The following is a 23,253-nucleotide window of genomic DNA, read 5'->3' as shown; positions in this document are numbered from 1 at the left end:
AAGCAACCAATATGCATTTTAATTCTACAATTTCTCCCTCAAGAACTGACTGGAACTTAAGTTTCTGAGTAAATGAAGGTGCTATATTCTCAGAGGTAGCACAGTGGAACTCCTCAGGGTCAGACAAGTCTCCTCTCAGCTGACAAGAGGGATCAATGCTGGGAAGCTCTGCAAATAGAAAGAAACAGCAGTCAGATGATCAGAGGCCTTGAGTGAAAGAGAGATAGAATTATCATAGGCATGCAGCACGTCACAATGCAAAAATAAATAATTTGACTCACCATATTTGTTCGAATAAACGCAAGACTCGATTCTTTTTACTAGAAACCTGCAGGAAGTTTAGATTCTTCGTCTGTGGAAATTTCTTCAAAACAAATTATTTTAAGATAAATAGAAAAAGCATGAACCAAGATGGGCTGCTTTTTTTAGAAGTGTTGTCGCTTTAATCTACAATATTCTTTACCTGACTTGCAGACAGAGGAATAAACGCCCTTTCTAATCCTTAAACTTAAATTATGCACAATCATTACATGTTATGTTCCCAAACAGACTATTTTAAGCCGCAAATAAGTGAGAAGGCGTTTATTCGAACTAATATAGTTGGGTTATTTACAATGCAAACCACAGGAATCACATCCCACTATCTGCAAGCCAGGCTATGAAATATTTTTGCAAGAATATTAAAAATCATATCTTTTAAAGAATTCTTCAATCTAGAAGCTTTAAAAGATATATATCATATCTTTTGGGGGAATTAAAGACCCTTCATGCCAAAACATATAACCTTTTGGATGCAATTTGCAAGTGTCAAAAACTGCTTCAAGCACATTTGGACTAGGCAATAAACATAAAGTGTCATCAATACATGTAAGGCGCTGAAAAAAAGAATGTATTGGTCAAGACTTGAACAATGACATGCAATGGGATTTTGGGGTGGGACTTAAAGGGACAGTTCAACATTTTATCTCAATAAACAGACAGGTGCAGTCCAACTTAATCCAGATCAGTTAAGCATACTCCTGCACACTGTCATCAAATTCATATTACACATTTTGTTCAAAGTAACCTGCTATCAGATTACCACTGAGGCGAAATGAGGCCCAGAACATTTTGTTAAACAGTCCCTTTCTCAGCACATTAAAACAAGGGGAAATGATCTACATTTTTGGGGCAGTGGTCAAGAAACAAATGTGTTCTTACCTTTGACTTCTTGTTTAACCTTTGTTTCAGTCTGTTCAACACGGGTCACTGTAAATTAAACCATAAACAAACAAAAAAATCATTAATGCGGGGCTAAAAACCAGGTGGATTCCTAAAGATAACAGGGGAAGAAAGATAAAAAGGGGTGTTGTTATTCTTGTCAACAAAATTCACAGAAAGCTTGTTAATTGTGGGAGTGTACAGCATTGGAAAACCCCAGGAACACTGGGGAATCTGGTGAATAAATGTGAACCTAGTAAACACAACAGGTAGCTTGAGGGATGCCCTGAGCTTGTGAAAAATCAGATTTGGCAAAGTTTGTAGTGTTTGGGGTGACACACATACGGTAATTGTTTAACTCTATGTGTGACAATGGACTTAGAGTCAACAAAACTAGTAACTCGGTTCAGGAAATCCCTCAGATGTGATTTTTGCTTGTAAAGACAAACTGTGATCTGGTAAAAACACAGGTTCAAAGGGTGAAAGGTGAAGGTTTAAGGGAATTTGGCTGCAGTCACAGGTCCCAGATGTTACCTTCTTCTACTACTTGTGGCTCTTTGGTTATGGTGAGAGTGGCAGAGCAGGCGGCCTCTCCGGCATTATTGGCCGCTCGACATGTGTACAGGCCTGCATGCTCAGAAAAAGCATCCACAATGATCAGAGTGGCTATGTTTGTCATCTCGTCAAAGTGAAACACCACGTTTTTGGTGGCCTTTACTGGTTGTCTGTTGTGGAACCATGTCACTTCTGGCCTAGGCATTCCTGACACACATGCATGGAAGCGAGCCACTTCTCCGTGTGGCACTGTGCAGCTTGTGATAGGCTGAAGGAAGATGGGCTTTTGGCCAAGAGAGGGTTTCTTAAGACTTGTGAGACTGGTGGAAACATGCCATTGGCTCTCATCTTGAGATTGAGTAGTTTCTTTTTCCCCTGAAAGGAAGAGGTTAGCTGTTTCACATGCAGTATTTACAAAAAAAATACAGAGGTCGGAATTTGGGTGTTAAATGTTGTCTGTTCTTTCGGCCCCTAGCAGGGAAATGTGCACATTTATTACGGAAACTCACCCTCCATTGTGAGTGTAGCAGAGCAGGCCACAGTCCCAGCACTGTTGGTGGCTGTGCAACGGTACTCGCCCTCATCCTCAGGGTAGACTCGGGAGATCTCCAGCTGACAGCTGTCATCAAATTGGGACATCCGGAAGAAGTCTGACTGCTTGACCTCCTTGTCCTTGTGGAACCAGCATATCTTCACATCTGTTCAAGATTAAAAGGTTGTAGTTGATAGTGTTTAAAGATGACTTTTTTTCCATGTATTTAAAAAAAAACTTATGGATCCTTATTTAACATTTTGTTCATTGATCAAAAGCAGTTTAAAATAGAAATAGTTTAATTAACTTCCTGCTCAAAAATGCTGAATTGATAAGCCTCTTCATAGAGTTTAACTGTATCAAGCGGCAAAGTTGAATTTACTGATTTTAAACTGCTACATGATATTTAATAACACTACGTACGTGAATAACTGGAAGTAAAAGCTCCCTTTTAACAAGCATAAATTATGATAATCATTGAGCCTTTCTTTAGGATAGTTCTGGTTAAGTCCTATTAAGGCTTATAAAACTGATTTAATCGCAGTTTAGATCTACTGTATTACTGTTGGAGACTTGCTTTAATGCTAATTTAGGCCAGTTTTAATTCCATAGAATCTAGATATTGTCTGTGGTTGTACTTAGTGTGAAACATTCAATAAACGCTGCTTTACCAGATTAAATGTCAATTGTTTCTTTGTAATTTTTCACCAAATAGCTTTGAGAAATTTAAAATCTTACCATCTCCACGGACTCTGCACTGGAAGCGAGCTGGTTCACCTTCTCGTGCTGAGGCATTGCTGATGGGGGAGATGACTACTGGGGGAGCCACAAGAGCAGCTGAATCCGGGGACACCACCTCTGACACTAAAAAGACAAGGTATATCAAAGTTAACTTTCTGAGACTTTATATTTGACTTATAGTGTTTTATTGATTTTTTTACCTTCAACGTTAAGTGTTGCATTGCTGGTGGCTACGCCGTAGTCATTCTTGGCCTCACAGTTGTACTCGGCTGCGTCCTCCGGGAAGACCTCGATGAGCAGCAGCGTGTGCTCATAACCATCGTGGAGGAATTTGCATTTGAATCCGGGGGAAAGAGCCTGGGAGTTTTTGTACCAAGAGACCTGGGGCTGGGGCAGGCCGCTCACCTCCACGGAGAAGCGAACAGGCTTACCGGCCTCCACTGACTGGGACTCCATGTGGCGGACAATCTGAGGAGGCTCTGGCACTGAAGATATAATCAAAAGACAAAACTGTTACCATGCATGCTCCATTAAAGGGCACATACAATGCTTTTTCTCGATTTTAGAAATAAACCATTTCATAGACTTGATTTTTGGATGTTTTTAAACTGCAAAATGTAGTTAAAATGGCTAAGTAATAGAAATGGGACAACTGACATGTTAAAATATGCAAAATGTATATATTTCCATTTCACGGTAGCAAGCAACGGATTTGTATCAACTTTTTTTATTGTTGAAAAATGGCTGCAAAACAAAGTATTTTCTTCCCTTTTTCTTGCTGTTACGGTAAAACTAACAAACATTAGCATGCTAACAGTGCACTTCCTGCTTCGCGGAGAATTCTACGCTCTATAATTAGATACAGAGAAAGCGATGTGGTCTCATTTTGACACAAATAGATGCTTTTACAATATCTTACGGATTTTGCCCCCGGACTTAGCGTTAACAAGAGCCTTGGCCAGGGGCATTTCCACGTTGCTCTTTTGCTACCTTCACAAAGCTAATGCTAGCGTAAAGAGGCTGGAGTGGGATGGTGCCAGTCCATATATGGTGATAGTGTTTGATCCAATGACTGTGGCGTTCAAAAGCACCTTCTGTGTGGGTGATGTTTGCAGTCATGCCTCATATACAGGCAAAGAAAGAAGTGAGCGGTTCACTGCGGAGGATGCGATTGTTGTGAAACAGCGAGAAAGCACTTTAATATATGATTGTTAAATAGATTTTCAATGTCAAAATAAAAAAAACATTTGAACCGTTTTTCAATTTGTTCCCAAAATTTAAAAAACTAAGAAATGCAGCCTTGAAGCGTGGTTTCGATATTTCACCTTTATTTGTGTACGTCCTATGTCCGTGGGCTTTTTCTCAGTCTGCCCAAACTAAACCAAGACTAAGGCGCTGAGCACAGAATGCACCGCAGTCCACGCAGCACATCTCTGCTTTTGAACCTGGTTTAGCAGACTGGGGCCCACGGACACACATGTGTCCGTGTCCGTAGACTGTACGAGTCGCATGCAGCACCGTTGCACACAACTGGACACCTGAGTGCTCGTTGGAACGCTGCGTTGTCTGGAGCACGCGAGAAAAGAGCCACACAGTGTGTTGGCACAGAAAGCTAAGTTTCACCGCAGGGAATGGCACATGTGTCTTTGGGCTTTTTCACAGTCTGCCCGGACTAAGACAGAACCATTGTCCAGAACTAGGACAGAACACACTGCACTATGTGCAGAGATGGCTGGCGCACTCCCGGCGCCAGGCCTTTGAGGTTTAATATTAGCAGAATATGTCCCCTTTAAATTATCTTGCACACCAGCTTTTTCAATTTTGATTGGACTTACGGTTAACTCTGAGATGCATGGTGCTTCGGTTCTTGCCAGCAATAAATGTATATTCGCCGGCGTCGCTCCTGAACGTTTCCGTGATGGTGAGGCGGTGGATTTTCCTGATGGCCACATAGTTGAAGCGTTCTTCCATGGAGAATTTGATCTCGACACCATTTCTCAACCATTTGCCTTCAATGTCCTCCTCGTTCACCTCAAATTCAAAGGTGGCTCTGTGTTTCTCTAGAACCTAGCATGAAACAAGGCATGTTTTAGTGATCATTTTTTGAGTATCTTAATATGCAAGATTATATCCTTACTGTGATTTCTTTCTCAGCTGGTTCAGAAATACGGACATCGCGACCCTCGACAATTAGCTTGGCCTTGGACATGCTGGATCCAGCCACAACTGAGTACTCGCCGGCATCAGACATACGGACCGTCTGGATCATCAGGCGGTGGAGAAACTTCTCAGCTGTCACAATGTACCTGGAAATGCAAGTAAGACACATATTAATTCATTCAAACTTCTCCAAAAAGAAGAAGCAAAAGTGATGTCTACCTCTCCTCAGAAGTGTCCAGTTCTTGTCCATCTTTCATCCACATGACTTGGGCGTTGGGTTCAGAGATCTCACATTCAAAAATTGCCTTCTTCTTCTCAGTGATCTTAATGTCCTTAATTTTCTTGGTGAATTCAATGAGACGAGCTGAAAGAGAAGGAGAGAATGTGATTTTTTAACAGAGCTTATCTAGGTGTTAAGTCAGTCTATTTATGCCCTTACCTTCCACAAAGAGGTTGGCAGAGGAGGCGGCTGACCCGGACACATACTGGTACTCTCCTCCATCGCCGAAGTGTACATTACGTATGGTCAGCGAGTGGGTAAGCTCCTTGGTTCGAATCTGACACCTGTCTGAGGATTTGATCTCCACGCCGTTTTTCAGCCATTTGTATGTAATTCCCTCATAGTTTACGGTGACCTCGAAAGTGATGGTGTCTCTCTCTTGAGCATTCAGGTCTTTCAGCATAGAAGTGATCAGGACAGCTATGGAAACAGAAAAATAAATATTTATATACGATAGGTCTTGGTATAAATAGTCCATGGGGGGGTTGGGGCTGGTCCTTACTCTGTGACAGACCAAGTTAAACAGCTGCACAAAAGTGCTTACATCAAGGCTTCTGTAAGCTTCTCAGTGAGGTGTATATATTCCTCATATCAAATGTCTTTCCAGTTATAACCTGGAAAGGTTAATAGGTTGCTCTGTCTGTCTTTATGTATGTTGGTGGCTTTGTTTCATAAATAGCTCACACTAATCACTAAAGTATTTTGTTAACTGCCAGTAAAATTGCTGAGGCTTGCCAAGTGCAAAAATCAGTTTGGAAAAAATAAATGGCTGCATTTATTTTATTTCAGTTGCTTGAATGAATGAATTATGGATGTGCTTTCCAACATTATAGGCCTGTGCTACCAAAACAGACGTTTAGAATGCAGCATCAGATAAGAAATGTGATGGTGCTTTCAAGAATAATATCCAAAATAATAATCTGCTTCTATGTAAGGTTCATGTAAGAACAGTTTCTAGTAATGGATCGATGAGAGATGTAAATCATATGTGAAATACTCTTTCAAATAACTCCAGTACACTGTTGACCTGTTTTAAGCCTTTAATGATTTGGGAGAATTTAAAACACATCCTTCAATTCCTTCATTCAAAATTCCAAACGAAGAAAAAAAAAGTAGCAGTATAAATGTTTTTTTTGCAACATGCAACTTAGTATTTGACTTAGTGTTAGAAAGATTGATAAAGAAAACTATTATTCTAATTTTGCAAAGGGATTTGGATTAAAAAATAATCTGTTACTAAGGATCAAAAGCAAAACATTCTCAGTTATTGTTTCATGTTAATTATTAGTGACATTTATTGCTTCTTTTTGATAATGAATGACTTCTTACGGCTGACAGTAAGCGTGGCAGAGACTCTGTCGTTTCCACAGACAAACGTGTATTCGGCAGAGTCGTCCCGGCTGGTGTTCAAGATCTTCAGCTGGTGCAGTTTGCCCTGAACCACAATCCTAAACTTGTCGCTCATCTCGATCTCCACACCGTTCTTCAGCCAAGTGGACGGGACGTTGAAGTGGGACACCTCGCAGTCGAACGAGGCAATCTGCGTCTCCGCCACCTCCACGTTCTTCAGAGGCTTAGTCACACGTAGAGCTGAAAACAAAAGAAAGTATCCAGCAATGAATGACAAATACCATATACAGACACCGAGAAAAGACTGCATGAAAAAATCTAGTGTAGGTTTCATGGATTTTAAGTAATAGTATTGGTATTAAAATGTGTGTATATATATATATATATATATATATATATATATATATATATATATATATATATATATATATATATATATATATATATATATATATATATTATGAAATGAAAGCCAATCATCTTGAAATTTAGGGCTGTCACTAGTCAACAATTACTTTTTCAATTAGTCGGACCAGTTTTTTCAATGTACATTGTGATTTTGAACATATTTTAACCATATGAATGTTGAAGTGTAGTGACTGAAGGTGAGATAACAAATATTTATTAAATCTATTATAGTTCAGTCATGATTACGATGATCAAAATACAACTACTATTATATTTATAGTTGACTACTCCCAATTACGGTAGTCGGTTAATTGTTTCAGCCCTATTGAAATTAGAAGCAATGTACAAGTCAAATGTCAGTGGTCCATAAAGAACAAAAAATAAATAAATACCCAAATAAAGATTAATGTTTTGAGATCAAATTTTTTAGTTTTTCTTTTGCAATGTAAGTGCAAACAATCAGCATTTCTCAAACTGTGGTACGTGTACCATTGGTTGTGCACCAGGTCCTTTAGGTGGTACGCGGACTCTTCATCATTTTAGTACATTTGTTCCACATTTTTGCTCTTTCTTGGGTCATTTCTTCGATAAAACTTCTATGGCAATGGTGTATTCATTATTAAGACCTGGTTTAGCCCTAATTTAGACCTAAAATACTCCGGTTAAAGAAATGATTTAGATCTGGTGGTACTCGGAAAGCTTTTCTTTGATGGTGCTTTGCGTAAAAAGTTAAAGAACCATCGGTCCAAATCAAGGTTAACCATAACCCTTTTAGGGCCAACGGCTACCTGTTCAATTTGCCTAAATTACATGACTATTAAACTGTGAGTAATTATTTGTTACTATAAATGTGCATGTGTGGGGCATTTGTGTGTATTTATCTGTATTTTTAAATTTGTAAAACTGAATCTTAATTGATATTTTAAACCAGTGAGTGATAAACACAAAACAGCAGTTATATTAGGAAATTAGATAACTTTGTATAAAATCTAATCCAGCACTAACTCATTCAATGAGTAAATTAATGTAATTGTAAAAAAGCAAGCAAAGGTGCTGAGGTAGTCCTACATGAGTTAGACCTTGTTCAGTTCTGTGTGCGTCCTGACTTAAACATTAGTCCTACATGAGTTAGACCTTGTTCAGTTCTGTGTGCGTCCTGACTTAAACATTAGTCCTACATGAGTTAGACCTTGTTCAGTTCTGTGTGCGTCCTGACTTAAACATTAGTCCTACATGAGTTAGACCTTGTTCAGTTCTGTGTGCGTCCTGACTTAAACATTAGTCCTACATGAGTTAGACCTTGTTCAGTTCTGTGTGCGTCCTGACTTAAACATTAGTCCTACATGAGTTAGACCTTGTTCAGTTCTGTGTGCGTCCTGACTTAAACATTAGTCCTACATGAGTTAGACCTTGTTCAGTTCTGTGTGCGTCTTGACTTAAACATTAGTCCTACATGAGTTAGACCTTGTTCAGTTCTGTGTGCGTCCTGACTTAAACATTAGTCCTACATGAGTTAGACCTTGTTCAGTTCTGTGTGCGTCCTGACTTAAACATTAGTCCTACATGAGTTAGACCTTGTTCAGTTCTGTGTGCGTCCTGACTTAAACATTAGTCCTACATGAGTTAGACCTTGTTCAGTTCTGTGTGCGTCTTGACTTAAACATTAGTCCTACATGAGTTAGACCTTGTTCAGTTCTGTGTGCGTCCTGACTTAAACATTAGTCCTACATGAGTTAGACCTTGTTCAGTTCTGTGTGCGTCCTGACTTAAACATTAGTCCTACATGAGTTAGACCTTGTTCAGTTCTGTGTGCGTCTTGACTTAAACATTAGTCCTACATGAGTTAGACCTTGTTCAGTTCTGTGTGTGTCTTGACTTAAACATTAGTCCTACATGAGTTAGACCTTGTTCAGTTCTGTGTGCGTCCTGACTTAAACATTAGTCCTACATGAGTTAGACCTTGTTCAGTTCTGTGTGCGTCCTGACTTAAACATTAGTCCTACATGAGTTAGACCTTGTTCAGTTCTGTGTGCGTCTTGACTTAAACATTAGTCCTACATGAGTTAGACCTTGTTCAGTTCTGTGTGCGTCCTGACTTAAACATTAGTCCTACATGAGTTAGACCTTGTTCAGTTCTGTGTGCGTCCTGACTTAAACATTAGTCCTACATGAGTTAGACCTTGTTCAGTTCTGTGTGCGTCCTGACTTAAACATTAGTCCTACATGAGTTAGACCTTGTTCAGTTCTGTGTGCGTCCTGACTTAAACATTAGTCCTACATGAGTTAGACCTTGTTCAGTTCTGTGTGCGTCCTGACTTAAACATTAGTCCTACATGAGTTAGACCTTGTTCAGTTCTGTGTGCGTCCTGACTTAAACATTAGTCCTACATGAGTTAGACCTTGTTCAGTTCTGTGTGCGTCCTGACTTAAACATTAGTCCTACATGAGTTAGACCTTGTTCAGTTCTGTGTGCGTCCTGACTTAAACATTAGTCCTACATGAGTTAGACCTTGTTCAGTTCTGTGTGCGTCCTGACTTAAACATTAGTCCTACATGAGTTAGACCTTGTTCAGTTCTGTGTGCGTCTTGACTTAAACATTAGTCCTACATGAGTTAGACCTTGTTCAGTTCTGTGTGCGTCCTGACTTAAACATTAGTCCTACATGAGTTAGACCTTGTTCAGTTCTGTGTGCGTCCTGACTTAAACATTAGTCCTACATGAGTTAGACCTTGTTCAGTTCTGTGTGCGTCCTGACTTAAACATTAGTCCTACATGAGTTAGACCTTGTTCAGTTCTGTGTGCGTCTTGACTTAAACATTAGTCCTACATGAGTTAGACCTTGTTCAGTTCTGTGTGCGTCCTGACTTAAACATTAGTCCTACATGAGTTAGACCTTGTTCAGTTCTGTGTGCGTCCTGACTTAAACATTAGTCCTACATGAGTTAGACCTTGTTCAGTTCTGTGTGCGTCCTGACTTAAACATTAGTCCTACATGAGTTAGACCTTGTTCAGTTCTGTGTGCGTCCTGACTTAAACATTAGTCCTACATGAGTTAGACCTTGTTCAGTTCTGTGTGCGTCCTGACTTAAACATTAGTCCTACATGAGTTAGACCTTGTTCAGTTCTGTGTGCGTCCTGACTTAAACATTAGTCCTACATGAGTTAGACCTTGTTCAGTTCTGTGTGCGTCCTGACTTAAACATTAGTCCTACATGAGTTAGACCTTGTTCAGTTCTGTGTGCGTCCTGACTTAAACATTAGTCCTACATGAGTTAGACCTTGTTCAGTTCTGTGTGCGTCCTGACTTAAACATTAGTCCTACATGAGTTAGACCTTGTTCAGTTCTGTGTGCGTCCTGACTTAAACATTAGTCCTACATGAGTTAGACCTTGTTCAGTTCTGTGTGCGTCCTGACTTAAACATTAGTCCTACATGAGTTAGACCTTGTTCAGTTCTGTGTGCGTCCTGACTTAAACATTAGTCCTACATGAGTTAGACCTTGTTCAGTTCTGTGTGCGTCCTGACTTAAACATTAGTCCTACATGAGTTAGACCTTGTTCAGTTCTGTGTGCGTCCTGACTTAAACAATAGTTTAACTGACTTAAACAATAGTTTAAGTCAGCTCTCTGTAACAACCTCCTGACATTCACAAAGGTAATGAGCATTCTTTGTCTCCGTTTTGCTTGCCTTTAAATGAAAACATTTCTGTCGCTAAACAGGACGCCCTTTGCTCCGCATCACGCTGCAGATCCAGCGTTGTCCGGGGGCATCAGTAGGGTGTCACTTTCTGTTTTGGTGTCTTTAGCGGCTTGTAACTATGTGATTATTGGGTGTTTTTTTTCAGGAAAACACAAAGCTTTGGCTAAGTTGTTCTATAATAATGTGCAATATTATTGCACAGTCTAAATACTTACACTCAACAGTGAGTGAGGCGCTGCACTGCAGGTGTCCCACCAAGGCGGTGTACTCTCCCAAGTTGCTGCTGTCTACATTCTGCAGGACGAGCTTGTGAGCTTTCCTTTCGGCCTGGATCTTGCATTTATCACTGGATTTGAGCTCTTTGCCGTTGAACAGCCACGTGACTGGGATGTTGTCATGAGAAAGGCTCAACTCAAAGGAAGCAGTGGAGTCCAGCAGTGCGTTGACATCCTTTATTTTCTTAATTATCTTGATGGCTGCAAAAAGAAAATATATTTGTAAAATATATCTTTTTCAAATGAATTACTGCAACATTGCAACAAAAGCCTGAAATACTCACTCTCGACATTAAGCCTGGCATTGGCCGACAGTTTTCCTAACTTGAAGGAGTAGACAGACTCATCTTGAGTGTTGCAGTTCTTGACTCGGAGAGTGTGGACCATGCCATCAGTTGTGACCTCGTATTTGTCGTTACTGTGGAGCTCCACCCCGTTTCTGATCCACTGGGTTCCTTTCACGTCAGGGTGGGTCAGCTCCAGGAAGAACACAGCATCCTGGGTCTCAGTTACGGTTTGGTTTCTCAGCGTTTTCTTGATCTTCACAGCTAAAGATATTAAGTGTATTTACAGTCACAGAGAAGTCTCTAATTTAAGGCATTAGTTGTAAATGTAATTTGCTGCTTACCTTCCACCCTGAGGTTAGCGGTGGTCTTGGAGTTTGCCACCTGGTAAGTGTACTCTCCCACATCCTGAGGTCTGGTGATGACAATGACCAGGCGTCTGACCGCTCCATCAACTTCACTGACCACATTCTCATTGAAGTCTACAAGCTTCCCCTCCTTCATCCACTTGCCTTCTGCCTTAGCATTAGCCACCGCACATTCCAGGACTGCAGTCTGGGATTCAGCCACGGTCACGTCTTGCAGGGGACGGGTTATGGCACCACCTAGTGGGAGAAAAAGACAACAGTTTTAGAATCTTCAGATGTAGAATGATAGATGAAACTGTACGTCCATACCAGAGACAGTGAGCGTTGCACTGGATGTCTTTTCTCCAGCATGGAAGGTGTACTGTCCCTCTTCGTCTTTCATAGTGTCCATGACGGTCAGAGAATGGACTTTGCCCTTGGATTCCATCTTGTGTTTTGGTCCAGCTTTGAGCTGCTGGTTCTTGAAGGTCCATGCTGGGTCGATGCCAGGGTGGGAAACCTCAACCTCAAATTTAACATTCTGGGACTCAGAGCAAACTTTATCCTCCATGTTCTTTACAATGTGCACCTCTGCAAAGGCCGAACACATCAATAGCATTAACATTAGCATTAGTATTTGGAATTGGCTCCTATATACACAAAAATGTAACTATACCTTCAACAGATAATTTGCAGCTGGAGTCAACTTTCCCAACCACAAGTTTGTAGCGGCCTTGGTCTGAAGCGTACGTCCTGGTGAAAACTAGGCGCTGCTTGGAGCCCTTGGCCACCATCTGGATCCTGTCACTGGCAGTCATTAGCTTGTCATTGTGATACCATTTCACAGAGCTGACATCCTGAGCAGAGATCTTGGCTTCCAGAACAGCCTTAGTGCCCTCAATGGAAGATACATCTTTCAGTGGAATCACAATATCAATGGCTGTAAGAGAAAGAAATACATTACTAATGAACACCAGACTTATTTTTTTGTGTTTTTTTTCTGTACATTTCCAATAAAAGTTGCATCATGTATTTGTTTCTTACTCTGAACATAGACTTTGCATGAAGTGGAGATCTCCTGGGCAGAGACCACAAAGGTGTACTGAGCTGCGTCCTCCCTGTTGACGTTCTCTACAAGCAGCTTGTGAATGACTTTGTCGATGACGATGTGCACGCGGTCTGAGGCAGAAAGGGCCTGGCCGTTCTTCATCCAGGTGCCCTCCACGTTCTCTTGGGAGAAACGCACCTCCAGTTGAGCAATATCGCCCTCGCACACGCTGAGGTCACTCAGGGGCTGCATCAGTGTCACAGGACGAACTGAAAGAAGAGAACCAGTTAAAATCCTTAAAAGCAGACCTGTTAAATCAAATGCAAAATGGTTACAATTTAGGTATAATTTGTGTTAATAGCTATTGCATCAAGCCTCAGTAAATTTCCATACCCTTCATCTTGAGTGAGGCGCTGCTCTTCAGATCTCCACACACAAAGGTATATTTCCCCTGGTCGTTCTTCTTCACGTCTTTCACAGACAGAGTGTGTCTCCCTCTGCGTGATGTCATGATGTGTTTGCTGCTCATGGACAACTCCTTATCTCCAAAGAACCACGTTCCCTCTACATCTTCACGGGACACCTCCACCTCAAACTCTCCAGCGTAGGTCTCGGGCACTTCAATGTTCTCCATGGGTTTGACCATCTCAAGTGCCGCACCTGGATTTATGAATGAAATACTTATTGTAAGCTATATAAACAGTCAGGACATAACACAGAAATCTTTTGTGAATAATTACCCTCAACATGAAGTCTAGCAGTGGTTCTAATGTTCTCGTCATCGATAACCACACAGCTATACTCTGCGTCGTCCTGGAGTTCAATGACGAGCACAGACAAGAAGTGTACCTTTCTGTCTGAGTGCATCCTGTACTTATCTCCAGAGAAAATCTCCATGTTGCTTTTCTGCCATTTCACTTTCACAAAAGGCTCGTTGGTCTCGCACTCAAAGGTTACCATGGTGTCCTTTTCATCAGCGCTGACATCTTCCAGGGGTTGGATGAAGTTTATAGCTGTCTTGGCTTTAACAGGAAATAAATAAATAAATGAAGATTATTATGATTATTCTAATTATCATTTTTTGTGTATAATAACAAACAGAGGCAAGTTATTTCTGGTGGTATTAGAATGTTCCAAACGGTCCGTGACCAAAATTGAATGTTGATTATGCAATTGAGTCAAATCTACATTTTCCTTAATGTTTCATCCTTTGATTGAGTTAATGATTTGTAATGGCTTAAAGGGAAATATTATGCAAAATCAACTTTAATGAGCTTTTAACCTGGTTGCAACAGTGTTTCCCAATTATTATTTTACTAAAAGTTGTATTTTGATTATTATTTTTGATTCCTACATGTTTGAGTAATCCGGTATTGTCCTGCAACTGAGGCTTGAGTGCTCAGAAAATTCCTATTTTCACCTACCCCCTATCCCCGCCCACATCCATGTACTTAGTTGCAATTATTTTACAAATTAGTGATACATGAAGTGAATAGATGTTGAGTTTTAAAATATAACATAGCTAGTGTTCAAAAAATAAAATCTTGTAACTGATAATCAGCTGCTTGCTACAGGGAAATGTCACATAGAGCAAATAAGTTCTGTAGTTTTAAACAGGAAATCAAAAAACTTCTTTCTACTATAAGATGTTATATGTCTCCTTTGAATCGTCACATTATTACCTTTTTAGAAATTTTAAAGTACTTAGTATTTAAGCATGTGAAAAAGTGCTCATACCTTGCACCAGCAGGAAGGCGTGGCTGGACGATTCTCCTGCGATATTGGCTGCTTTGACCATGATGCTGGCTGAGTCCTCCACCGTGCAGTCTCTGATGACCAGTTCGCACACATGGTCTTCGGTCCAATACCAGTAGATGCGGTCACTCTTCTCCAGAGGAATGCCGTTCTTGAACCACTGGCACTCCGGGTCGGGTCTACCCACCACTCGCAGTCTGAAGCGGACCTCGTCCATGGGGCTGACGGTCTGGCTCTTAATGCGCTCCATGATCTTGGGAGCTTCCATTGATGGGGACAGCTGAATTCTGTCTGGTTTAAAAGTGGGGATGGTGACCTGTCCCTGCTCCTCTAGTCGCCTCCTCTCTTCCTCTTCTTGCTCTTTCAAGCGATGCATAAGGTCATCTTTGGTCTTCTTAAGCAAATCTTCATAAGAGTCATCTCTCTTGCGGCTCTTTGACTCGACGGCTGAGATGGATTCGTAGAAACCTTCTTCTGTCCTACGCTTGAACTTGCTCTTCAGCTCCTCGGTCTCCTCTGAGGTTTTCTCGTGGACAATTCTCTGAGTTTTTCTCAGCTTCACCACTTCTCTGTCCAGTGCGGACTCACTTGACCGCTCTACTTTGACAACGTCGAAGCTCATTTTTCCGACTTCATGCGCAGTGTCTGTAGATTTGGCATCGGGGGCACGACGTAGCACAGATCTAAAGTCTTCCTTCTGTGTTATTTCCAGTTTCACTGTGTGCTCGGTTGTGCCAAGAGGGTTATCAGCAACCACTCTGACCTCACCCGCATCGTATGACTTGATGTCAACAATCTCCAAGTAGTAAATACCATCGTAACGCAGTCTGTATCTCTTGCTTTTGCGGATAAGCTGGCCATTGAGGTACCAGTTCACTTTGGGTGCTGGATAGCCAGTAACTCGGCAGCGGAATCGGGCAATCTCTCCTTCAACAACGCAGGTTGGTTCAGGAAGCAGAACGATATCAGGTTTGGTTTTTTCAGAGTCTTCATCAATGCTGACTCCTGCAGGGCCTCCTTCATGAGCAAAGCGTTCAATATCGTCAACTCTGAGGCCTTTTCTGCCTTCAGGAAGCTGAGATTCCTCAACCAGACCTTTCTCATCTTTGACAATCAATGTTGCAGAGGTCTGGTCAACTCCAAATTTGTTGGAGGCTCTGCATGTGACGACGCCACTATCTCTGGCATAAGAAACCTCATAGTCAAGGCTGCAGTATCCAAACTCGTTGACCATTCGGAGCCTGTTTGCGGCAGCGAGAGGTTTGCCGTCATGGAGCCACTCAACCATCATGGTGGGGTCTCCAATGGGGGTCAACCTGCATTCAAAGTGGGCTGGACCAAAGTGCTTCATTCTGATAGATGTAAGTTTCTTCTTGAACTGTGGTTTCTGTTGCTTTTCCTTGTCATAAAGGTCACCTTCTTCCCACTGGTCTTGGCCATAGCGCTGGTGTAGAGGCTCCAGCTCTGGGGCAGCAATGTCTTTTGCTTTGTAGGTTCCTCTGGTGACAATAAGCTTCCTCTCAGCCTGAGGTGCAGCAAAGTCTGCTTCCACATTGACTCTACAGCGGGTGGTGTCTCTGCCTGCTTTATTGATGGCTGTGGCTGTGTACCAGGCACTGTCTGTGGTGGCAGCCGAGGGAATTTTGAACTTTACTTCTCCTTTAGTGCCCTCAATCCTAGATTTCAAAACAATACACTTAAGTTAATCAGATCCAAGATTGTATTGTTGATGTTTAGCAATTGGAAAGCTTTAGTACCTGATCTGTGGATGCTTTTGTGGGCTGATGATGTCACTGTTCTTCAGCCATACAATGTCAGGTAGAGGGTTTCCAATGGCTTTGACGGCCAATTCAACCAGAGTGCCCTGTTTGACTGTGATGTTTTTCAACTTGTCTACAAAGTGAGGACGGGCAAGGCTTTCACGAGCTTTGGACAAAAAAGGTCACATAAGGTCACATAAACATAACGGTAACTGGGAAATAGATTTAACGTTTGAAGCAACTACCTTCCACTGTAAGATTGACAGAGACAGTGGTGCGACCAGCCCTGTTCTGAGCAACAACAGTCCACTCTCCAGAATCCTTTGGCATTGCAGGAACAATGATCAAGGACTGAATACCATCCTCTTTGATAACAATCTTGTGGGTATAGTCATTCACCACTTGTTGTCCTGGGTAGAACAAAAACACATGTTATAATCTAATCTAATCTAATCTAATCTAATCTTAATGTGTTTAAATGATACAGTTTTGTTTTTCTCTTACCATTGTGGAACCAGTACGTCTCTGGCATTGGTCTGCCAACAACCTTAAGGTCAAACCTTGCAGTTTGTCCCTCAGAGCATCTAATGGAAGTAGGCTTCATCACAAAGACAGGCTTGTAGAGTCTCTCCAGTTGAGATTCATCTGTCTCCTCAAGTCTACGGGCAGGAGAACGTCCAGGAGAACGGCTAGGGGAGCGGCCAGGTGAGCGGCTCAATGAACGAGGAGATGTAGATCTGAAAGAACATATATAAAATATGAAGTGGAATTAAATTATTATAAATCAGATGGTCTGTTGAATCTGTTGTTCTGGTATCAATGACTAAGTTCTTACCTGATTCTCTGCATTGCAGGCTGTGGAGTATATCTCTGAGGAGTTATAACTCCAGAAGGCTCCACATAGAGTTTTCCAGAGCTGACGGCATTTCCCTTCATGTTGCTGACAAAAGCTGTATAGACACCTTCATCCTCAGGGAGAACAACAGAGAGGCGAAGACTGGCACGGCCATCCTGCAGAACCTCCATCTGGTGACGTCCTCCTGGTCTGATACGCTGACCATCTTTGAACCACACAATCTGGACACAAACACAAATTAGTTTCAAACAACATAATTCATGATTTTATTTTCTGTTGGGATCTAAAGTGACAACGTTTTAAACATGCATTGCTTTAGGTCTGTTTTGTGAAATACCTTGGGCAGAGGGTTTCCTGTCATCTTGCAGTGGAAAGTGACTCCCATTCCATCCACAACTCTGTAGTTTTTGACGGGAGTGTCAAAGACGGGCTGCACAGCCTCGTGTTCAGCAATAGTCTCCATCTGCTCTCCATCTTCAATCACCAGCTCCATGTAAGTAATTCTCATAATGCGAAGTTCAATCTCATGGATGATCCTCTCCTCAAAGGAAGACACCATAAATTCCTGCAAGAGAAAATAGCACAAGTAGCACACAAAAACTTCATCATTACAATTTGATTTATTTTTGTAAGCAGTACCGTTTCAGATATGAAGCTCATTGGAGTTGTCATCCTCCTCTGCTCCATCTCATGTTGACTCACAATCACAGTGGGCTCCTGCACCACAGTAGTGGTCACTTCTGTCTTATATGTCATGTCATGTTGTTTCATGTAGCTTTCATATTGCTCTGAAAAGGCACAAAGCACCTTTTTAACATTGTTTCAATTCAAGGGTTAATGATCTCATGAAATTTGTACTGAACTGTAATTACCTTCTTCCATCAAAATAGCAATTGCGGAAGCTTCTCCTTGTTGGTTCTTGGCATGAACTGAATACTCTCCAGCATCATCAGCAAAAGTCATTGAGATCTCCAATCGGCATTCACCAGTATCTTTCTTATAAGCTACTTTATATCTGATATGGGAATAAAAAAAATGGTTATGCCATATTCTTTTTCAAAAGCCCTCACTTTTATTGAATTGGACCTTTTACCTGTATCCAGTTGTAAGGGGCACACCACTCTTCTTCCAGATGATGTGAGGTTTGGGGTTTCCTCCGATCTGGCAGTCGAACACAACACTGCCTCCTTCCACCAGCTTCTGAACACTTGGTTTCTTAAGAAAATATGGAGCAGCAACTTCACCAGTGCTGACCACCTCTGTCACAGTTTGTTCCTTTGTCTCCATGGAAACACTGAGAAAAACACAGAAATTAATGACTATTTGTAGTTACAGAAGTGTATGTACTTTATTTATGCTACTTACATTTTCTCCTGTGTAATTCCAGTTTGAGTGACAGTCATTTCTTCCCTGCTCTCAATTTCTTCAGAAACTATGAAAAAGAATATCAATGAATTTGGGGAAAAGAAAGAAGAAAACAATTCAAAATGGATTGGAATGGATGGAATGCATTTTTCCGACCTTTTACAAGCAGGTAGCAGGAAGTGGTGACAGTGCCGGCTTCACTGGTGGCTGTGCAGGTGAAGCGACCGCTGTCCTCGGCGAAGGCTTCGCGGATCACCATTCGGGCAAATCCGCTTTGGTAGCTGAGCTGGAAGTCGATGGAGCTCTCGATTTTGTAGTCTTCTCTGAACCACATGATGGTAGGGGTGGGGTGGCCGCTGATCTGGCACTCCAGCGTTACTGACTCACCCTCCGTCACGGTCGAATTCTTCAGTCCCTGAACATGAAAAACACCAAGTTTACAACTGTTTTTTGTCTATACCTGAGAAATGAGAAATGAATAGCAATTTTAATGAGCAAACCACAAAGGCTGCAATCGTTTAGGTAAACTACATTTTATTCTGTGTAAAAACCTGTTCACTCTATACTAGTTTTGACCTTAACAAACAGTACATAGATGCCATGGTGTTACTTAAGAAAAAGTTAAATTAATTCACCCATATTTTGAGAACTATTCAAGCATAAAATTGTGATCTTGATAAAGAATTGTCCTGATATGTGATTTTTAGATACATACATATAACCAATTTGTTTGCTCAAATAAACCCCATTGCCATTTAAGCAGACTAAACAATAAGGAAAACACTTTTACTTTTCATGTGATTCTTGTGATAAAATAACCTTTAATATTTCAGTCTTCTCTCAAATTTAAATGGTTTTGAAAAGAGTATGGACATTCCTAACAATTTCTTTAAAGGAATGGGTACTTTCCACAGTCATTAAGCGCTACAATTACATATCATTGCAGAAGTTTTAAGGCACTTACGGCAATAATTGTTGGAGGAACAACAGGCTCTTGGGCTCTTGTTGGCACAGCAACAATTTCCTGCAAAGGCAAATTAAACATGAGTTGAAACATGAATAATGACCAAAATCTTCCAGGGAAAGTCTGTGAAGTAGAAGGGGAGTGAAGGTTAGCAGGGGTAAAACCTTGTGTGTAAAAGACAATGGAAAGAAGTGAAGCATATACTGGTGAAACACTCCAGGTGAAGCAGTTGGTGACAACAAGGAGGTCAAAGAACACTTGAAATGAACAATGAATGCATTATTTGCCAAAGGTAGAGAGAGAGGTTTACTGCATTGGATCCAGAAATGTGTAGAGGGAGATGATGTTAAGTTGGATAGCACTGTGGTTCTCAAACTGTCGCACTTCATCTAGTGCTGTGGCTGTTTTTCAATTGGACCAATCTAAAGGACACATATTCTGCATTATTTGTATTGTATTGGCCTTTAAAGCACACAGTACTCTGTCAGTCAGGCCTTTCAGTTAGAGCTCCATCTTTTGGCAGCAGAGGGAATTACCAAACCTAATATGCCCATGTAGTTGTAATTCATCTGATTTGAGGCAGAAATGCTTATAACGACACTGACGATGATATATGGTCTTAAAAACATCACATAAGATTTAGGAGCTCCATGTATAGTATGATGTCACAAAACAGAAAGTGTTTTCTGAGGCCCAGAGCAGAGAGGACTTAGTAAACAGGGGTGACATGAATGAAGCTAAATACAACTCCAGGTATGTTTTCGAGGTTAAACGCCAAAATATGTGTCCTTTAAGGTAAAAACTTGGTTTAAAATGTGTACACCCATTTGTGATTAGTTTTACCATAGGTACATTAAAGTTCTGTAATCATGGTTTCTACAGCTGTTCTTTTCCGCCATTGTAGGACAAATAAAGATTATTTTTGCTTGTTTTATGGCCCAATAATCAGAAAATACAACTTTGAGAACCACTGCTTTAGCACATTAACAAAAACAACAGTGAAGCAGACACAAAACAACCAGATAAAGAAAGAAATGATCTTGATGATGACACATTGTGATTAGCTGCTGGCGGCGGTGGTGGGCGGGGTTAACACAGTTGCTTGGGGGAGGACCAACCTGTGGCTCCCAGTCCTCAAACTCCTCCTCACTGACCGCCCCTCCTGCTCGAATCTCTACCCGACTTTGATATCTGGGGTCTTTAAATGGTGGCAAGAAGGGCTCCGCGGGAACCCGGGTCTCCACCAGCGCTTTGCGAGATGGCGAAGGGGACTTAACAGGTTTGATGACTTTTCTGGGAGCGGTTGGAGACAACAGTTCTTTTTGAAGAGTGGCTACAGCTGTGCCAGCAATGGACACCTGACCAAGCCAATAAGAAGAATGTTAACCATCAAACAGAAGAAAAAAAAAACTGAGGTAAAAAAATCTCAAGGTGGTGATGATTAGTAAAAGAATGAAAGTTTGGAGCTTCCTCTTTGCGTTAGAATTAGGGTAGTGGTTGAAAAAAAGGGTAAAATCCCACAAAGAGAACTTTAGAACTGAGAATCTTCCATTTTTCTTGTGGATGGTAGTGTGGAAAGGGTCGCTATGTTAAGATGGCAACGGGTTAAAGATGGGATGAGGTCTTCTACTAAAATGTGCACAGATTTGGAAATCAGCTCCTCTTCTTACCTCAGAGCTGTGTTCAGCTTTGGGAACAGTCACTTTAGAAACAGAGAAATGTGGGACCGGGCTTGGACTTGCACCGGTTTCCGCTTGGGAAGAGATTTCACTTATTTTCTGGATCTGGAGTGATCAATAAAGCTGTTATTTAACTGCAGTCTTTTTTTCAATTTATTTTTGATTTTTTTTTTAAACTAAATTAATACATTGAATGTGGCTCGTTCAGACCTGTGTCACTTGGACAGTTTCTTGTTTTACTGCAGCAGGAGCTTCAGGAGTTTTGATTTGGATGATTTGGACCTTTTTTTCAGCCAGGGTTCTCATCTCCACAGACTCTTCCTCCTCCTCTGATGCTGCACCTCCCTCCTCGTGCACGGGGAGGCGCACACGAGCCAGGTCAACGGCAGCTACTACTGTGGCCACTGCCTCTGCCTTTTTCCCCTCCTCAGCCTGAGGCACAGGCTGCCACAAACAGGGGAGGTTTGGAGGTTAGCAGGAAGGAAAAAGCCAGCAGTTCTAGACACTGTTTTGTCCTTGCAATACTAAATATATTGAGTCATGTATTCATTACTTTTCAACTTTCTCAATTTATTTCCAAGTGACATTAACTGTGAAGTCAATAGTGGGAGAAAAGGTGGTCTACCTGCTCTATGGAAACAGCAGGTGTTGTCACAGCTCTTGCCGTGCTCTTTACAGAGAATAATGGTAAACAAGAACAAACATTAAGAAAAGAACTGTTTCTCAGATTGCTTTCAAAAGGCAACAAAAACACATGTAAAATGAGTGTGAATGCGAGCGTTCACCTCTCTGGTAGCAGTCACTTGCTGTTCCCAGTGTTTCTCCATGTGCATCTGTGAAGCGCTGCTTACGCTGGTCATACTGGTCATCTGGCTGTAGCCGGCTTCACTCATGTACTCGCCCGTCTTCCATGGGGGCAGCACATCAGAGCCGGACACCACCTGTTTGAGGAAGAAACAAAGCTGACCAACCTCGGGGAAATAGTGAAAATGGATGTTAAAACTAATAGATTTGTGTATTTCTCACCTGTTTTCTGATCATTAATGGAGACTTGACTGGTCTGATGGGGGAACCAGAGAATCTTGTAGACGGGGAAACTGATCTGTGGCAGAAAAGTGATGCACTTTAACCTCGTTCCAAAAGTGTTTCTTCATCATTAGTTTACTGCAGGTTGTATTTTGTGTTTGAGTCATCTTGTATTGTCCTGCAACTGAAGCTCAAGTGTTCAGAAAATTCCTGTTTTCACCTACCCACTAGGCCCCACTATTTATTTTCATTTGATTGATTGGTTATTTTTAACACAATGTACAATTTCCTGCATGTATTAGTTGTTCAAAATTAAGGGTTCTAAATTGTTACATAACTACTTTTCAAAAATGCAATGACAACCTGCTGCTTGTTACAGTAAAATGTCACTATGAATGTCACTGGATCTGTTTCCATTACTAAGCCATTTTAGATCAATATTGACGTTTACTATGAACATTGATCTACTTATGTTCAACTCACAGTAATAATATGTCTCTTTTAAGCACATTTGATGATGATATTATAATTGAAAAGGCTGGTACCTGACTGGTCCTGGGGCGGGGCCCTTCACGTGTCTCACAGGTGAAGGCGACTGCTGGCGTCCCATCCTGGGGACGTGAGATGGTGGGGACCTGGAGGTGGGCTTTGGGGGAACCCTTGGTGGGGTTTTGTGGGCATGTTGAGTCATCATCATTCCCCCTTCTACATGCATCTCCGTCATTTTGGTTGCCTGGAAGCTTGCTTCCATTTTCTAAACACAAATACGGTTTGAGTGACAAATACTATTTTGAAAGAAGACAGTCTTTGTAAAGGAGCATGTGTTGGCTTACCCTTTCCATTCTTGTCTGTGAGGTTTCCATTTGAGCTGTAGACATAATCATCTTTGTTTTCTTGATTGGTACAGGTTCTTCTCCTGTTTCAGACACATGCAGCACTGATAAGCCCTTGAATGATGAGGACATATA

The 23,253-nt window shown here is 41.4% G+C and overlaps 2 protein-coding genes across 4 annotated transcripts in view; both read right to left on the bottom strand.

Moving 5' to 3' along the window:
- The window catches only part of ttn.2 (titin, tandem duplicate 2), a 185,352-nt gene extending 179,470 nt beyond the window's left edge, over positions 1-5,882 (bottom strand). Inside the window, exons 1-8 of the mRNA XM_072444281.1 lie at positions 5,628-5,882; positions 5,408-5,552; positions 5,166-5,334; positions 4,864-5,095; positions 3,229-3,513; positions 3,026-3,151; positions 2,265-2,453; positions 1,201-1,248 (exon numbers count right to left, since the gene is read on the bottom strand). Coding sequence (XP_072300382.1) covers positions 1,201-1,248; positions 2,265-2,453; positions 3,026-3,151; positions 3,229-3,513; positions 4,864-5,095; positions 5,166-5,334; positions 5,408-5,552; positions 5,628-5,871 — 1,438 coding nt within the window. The 5' untranslated portion in view covers positions 5,872-5,882. The remainder of the gene's footprint in view (positions 1-1,200; positions 1,249-2,264; positions 2,454-3,025; positions 3,152-3,228; positions 3,514-4,863; positions 5,096-5,165; positions 5,335-5,407; positions 5,553-5,627) is intronic.
- A 613-nt stretch (positions 5,883-6,495) lies between these two features.
- LOC140359384 (titin-like) overlaps positions 6,496-23,253 on the bottom strand; it is a 30,437-nt gene continuing 13,679 nt past the window's right edge. Inside the window, exons 5-33 of one of the 3 annotated variants that reach the window (XM_072444282.1) lie at positions 23,119-23,201; positions 22,831-23,039; positions 22,286-22,361; positions 22,045-22,200; positions 21,885-21,929; positions 21,470-21,703; positions 21,251-21,364; positions 20,699-20,938; positions 19,581-19,640; positions 18,773-19,031; positions 18,617-18,683; positions 18,345-18,545; positions 18,124-18,266; positions 17,891-18,039; positions 17,589-17,816; positions 17,231-17,472; positions 16,900-17,132; positions 16,641-16,805; positions 16,393-16,561; positions 14,618-16,311; positions 13,621-13,902; positions 13,274-13,540; positions 12,877-13,149; positions 12,509-12,772; positions 12,163-12,423; positions 11,830-12,090; positions 11,486-11,749; positions 11,142-11,402; positions 6,496-7,058 (exon numbers count right to left, since the gene is read on the bottom strand). In XM_072444282.1, the coding sequence (XP_072300383.1) occupies positions 6,763-7,058; positions 11,142-11,402; positions 11,486-11,749; positions 11,830-12,090; positions 12,163-12,423; positions 12,509-12,772; positions 12,877-13,149; positions 13,274-13,540; positions 13,621-13,902; positions 14,618-16,311; positions 16,393-16,561; positions 16,641-16,805; positions 16,900-17,132; positions 17,231-17,472; positions 17,589-17,816; positions 17,891-18,039; positions 18,124-18,266; positions 18,345-18,545; positions 18,617-18,683; positions 18,773-19,031; positions 19,581-19,640; positions 20,699-20,938; positions 21,251-21,364; positions 21,470-21,703; positions 21,885-21,929; positions 22,045-22,200; positions 22,286-22,361; positions 22,831-23,039; positions 23,119-23,201 (7,196 nt within the window). In that variant the 3' untranslated portion in view covers positions 6,496-6,762. The remainder of the gene's footprint in view (positions 7,059-11,141; positions 11,403-11,485; positions 11,750-11,829; positions 12,091-12,162; positions 12,424-12,508; positions 12,773-12,876; positions 13,150-13,273; positions 13,541-13,620; positions 13,903-14,617; positions 16,312-16,392; positions 16,562-16,640; positions 16,806-16,899; positions 17,133-17,230; positions 17,473-17,588; positions 17,817-17,890; positions 18,040-18,123; positions 18,267-18,344; positions 18,546-18,616; positions 18,684-18,772; positions 19,032-19,580; positions 19,641-20,698; positions 20,939-21,250; positions 21,365-21,469; positions 21,704-21,884; positions 21,930-22,044; positions 22,201-22,285; positions 22,362-22,830; positions 23,040-23,118; positions 23,202-23,253) is intronic. The other 2 variants (XM_072444283.1, XM_072444284.1) reach the window with 2 other exon arrangements.

Source organism: Eucyclogobius newberryi, unplaced genomic scaffold (genome assembly GCF_026437365.1).
Source record: "Eucyclogobius newberryi isolate DKJ021-1_F unplaced genomic scaffold, fEucNew1.0.hap1 SCAF_14, whole genome shotgun sequence".
Lineage (NCBI taxonomy): Eukaryota > Metazoa > Chordata > Actinopteri > Gobiiformes > Gobiidae > Eucyclogobius > Eucyclogobius newberryi.
Note: the sequence above shows the minus strand (reverse complement) of the source record. Positions and strands in the feature narration are given on the sequence as shown.